A 3,079-nucleotide genomic window follows, 5' to 3' on the forward strand; every position below is an offset into this window, starting at 1 on the left:
CTGATGATTATCTCCTAAAACTTTGATACTTGATAATGGAGCGTGCTCAGAGACAGTTCACTGCAGGGTCACATGACGACCTCCTCACCGTTTGACTCCGTTTCAGATGAAGAAGTTGGCCAGAAGACAGCAGCAGCAGCAGGAGCAGCAGAACTCTCAGAGACTGGGCCAAGGTACGGTTCTGACCCGGACACGTGCTAACTCTAGCCTTTAGCCTCTAGCCTTTAGCCTTTAGCCTTTAGCCTTTAGCCACGTGTCCGTCCTCCCACACCCAGGGTTCGGTCAGAACATCTGACCGATGGACCAGAACATTCCGGCTCCTGTCTTTATACTCATCCTTCACTGTGATTGGATGAGAGCCAACAACTGTATCTCTGATTGGCTCTGGTACTCACCATTTGTTCCTCCAGTTTAAGTGATTGGCTGTCACTGCCCTAACTCAGACACTGTCCCAGACCTAAGACTTGGACAGTGGACTTGGACAGTGGACTTGGGCCCAGAAGGTTTCAGGTTCAAGTCCCTCCTGCTGCCAAGTTACCACTGGGGTGCTCTGAGTCCCACACACTGCTAGTTACCTCAGTTACCTCAGTTACCTCAGTTACCTCAGTTACCTCAGTTACCTCAGTTACCTCAGTTACCTCAGTTACCTCAGTTACCTCAGTTACCTCAGTTACCTCAGTTACCTCAGTTACCTCAGTTACCTCAGTTACCTCAGTTACCTCAGTTACCTCAGTTACCTCAGTTACCTCAGTTACCTCAGTTACCTCAGTTACCTCAGTTACCTCAGTTACCTCAGTTACCTCAGTTACCTCAGTTACCTCAGTTACCTCAGTTACCTCAGTTACCTCAGTTACCTCAGTTACCTCAGTTACCTCAGTTACCTCAGTTACCTCAGTTACCTCAGTTACCTCAGTTACCTCAGTTACCTCAGTTACCTCAGTTACCTCAGTTACCTCAGTTACCTCAGTTACCTCAGTTACCTCAGTTACCTCAGTTACCTCAGTTACCTCAGTTACCTCAGTTACCTCAGTTACCTCAGTTACCTCAGTTACCTCAGTTACCTCAGTTACCTCAGTTACCTCAGTTACCTCAGTTACCTCAGTTACCTCAGTTACCTCAGTTACCTCAGTTACCTCAGTTACCTCAGTTACCTCAGTTACCTCAGTTACCTCAGTTACCTCAGTTACCTCAGTTACCTCAGTTACCTCAGTTACCTCAGTTACCTCAGTTACCTCAGTTACCTCAGTTACCTCAATGACATTACGGACTGGAAACCCAAATCTTGACTTTATCTTTTCTTCTCCTTCTGGCTCTGGTTGCTCTGGTTGCCCTGGTTGCCCTGCTTGCCCTGGTCTGCAGAGGTGATGTCCAATCGGATGGAGGGGATGATGAACTCCTTCACACCACTGGCTCCACCTCAGCAGCAGCTGGTGGCCATGGACCAGAATGGCTACAGCACAGACCCGTTCCAACAGGGGCTCACCCCCCCACAGATGCCGGGGGACCACATGAACCCATATGGTGAGTTCCAGAACTGATGCTGCCTGCACACACACACACACTCACACACACACACACACTGTGTCCCCTGGTCAACCTCAGTGTGAGACATGTGTTCAAGACTCTCACAGAGACGTGGCTTCAGTTCCGACCTGACACAGTGCAGACTTTGGGAGGTGGTCAAGATCCACTGACCACAACTACTGACTACTTTATCCACTGACAATAATGACCTAATTATTAAATATCAACGTTAACGTCTGGTCTCTGTACCAGGACTGTCGTAGCTAACGTTAGCTCTGGTGTCTGTACCAGGACTGTCGTAGCTAACGTTAGCTCTGGTGTCTGTACCAGGAGTGTTGTAGCTAACGTTAGCTCTGGTCTCTGTACCAGGACTGTTGTAACTAACGTTAGCTCTGGTGTTTGTACCAGGACTGTCGTAGCTAATGTTAGCTCTGGTCTCTGTACCAGGACTGTTGTAGCTAACGTTAGCTACCAGGACTGTCGTAGCTAACGTTAGCTCTGGTGTCTGTACCAGGACTGTCGTAGCTAACGTTAGCTTCCAACCAACAAGCCAACAAATAAATTGCTAATCTTTTGTGGTTGCATGATTGTCGGGAGCTAATGAATCCAAATGAAGAAAACGACAACAAGACATCTTAGAAAATGAAAATTGCGGGCACAGAAGAGGGAGGAGAGGCGGGGGTGAGGGAGGAGGGGGGAGTCAACGGAGTGATGGGCTCCAGGACGTAAGTAGAAGAAGACATTTCAGAGTGATGTCCTCAACAACTCCCAGTGGGACCGTTTCCTCAAGTTCATAACTTCCTTATAATTTGCCTGCGTTTAGTTCTTGTTGGGAGTGAGAACCAAATCCCTGGTCTCATCACTCTCCTTTGGTTTGGGGAGCAGAACAATATTGGCAAGGCATTAAAGGATCCGTCTCCAAACCCTGTCCCCATTTTGTTCACCACTATCATTAAGATCCAGAGTGTAATAAAGTTAACTATTCCCTCCAGAGAAATAACATGTGCAGCTTTTATGAAAGGTGTAAACAGTCGCCATTAACCAGATCTTTGAGGAACACGCCCCTTTTTTACATGCTCCCGCACAGACCGCAATCGGCCCGCGGAGGGCAGCAAAAAGTGAGCTTTGATGATATCCAACAAAACAGTTCTCAGCACCCCGATGACACACTGCAGCACTTTCTCACAGTGACTATTAGTAATTAGAACTCCCCGCCTCTGCTATAAATCTCTGATATGAGATGGCAGGGGGCGCTAACGCCGGGGCGCAGCTCCTGTGTTCCGCTCCGGTCGTGATGTGAACGCTTCTGCCGGCGGACGGGAGTTTACTCCGTTGTAGTACTATTAATGTAAGTTATCATGTACTAAGGGAAGCACTAACACACACACACACACACACACACGCTCCACCGCTCTCTCTCTCTCTCTCTCTCTTTACGACACACACACTCAGCCGTTTGAAGGTAAAATAGTTTTGGCTGCTTCAATAATTACCCCTGGTATTTACAGCTGAGAGGAACTAGTACATTGTACACACCCGACAAAGTAGCAGTACT

The 3,079-nt window shown here is 48.1% G+C and overlaps 1 protein-coding gene across 1 annotated transcript in view; it reads left to right on the forward strand.

The window, feature by feature from the left end:
- Positions 1-3,079, forward strand: part of LOC103398340 (LIM/homeobox protein LMX-1.2-like) — a 9,160-nt gene that overhangs the window by 3,770 nt on the left and 2,311 nt on the right. The window contains exons 4-5 of the mRNA XM_017042900.1: positions 107-173; positions 1,360-1,535. Coding sequence (XP_016898389.1) covers positions 107-173; positions 1,360-1,535 — 243 coding nt within the window. The remainder of the gene's footprint in view (positions 1-106; positions 174-1,359; positions 1,536-3,079) is intronic.

The sequence above is a fragment of the Cynoglossus semilaevis genome, chromosome Z (assembly GCF_000523025.1).
Source record: "Cynoglossus semilaevis isolate Cse_v1.0 chromosome Z, Cse_v1.0, whole genome shotgun sequence".
Taxonomy (NCBI): Eukaryota; Metazoa; Chordata; class Actinopteri; order Pleuronectiformes; family Cynoglossidae; genus Cynoglossus; species Cynoglossus semilaevis.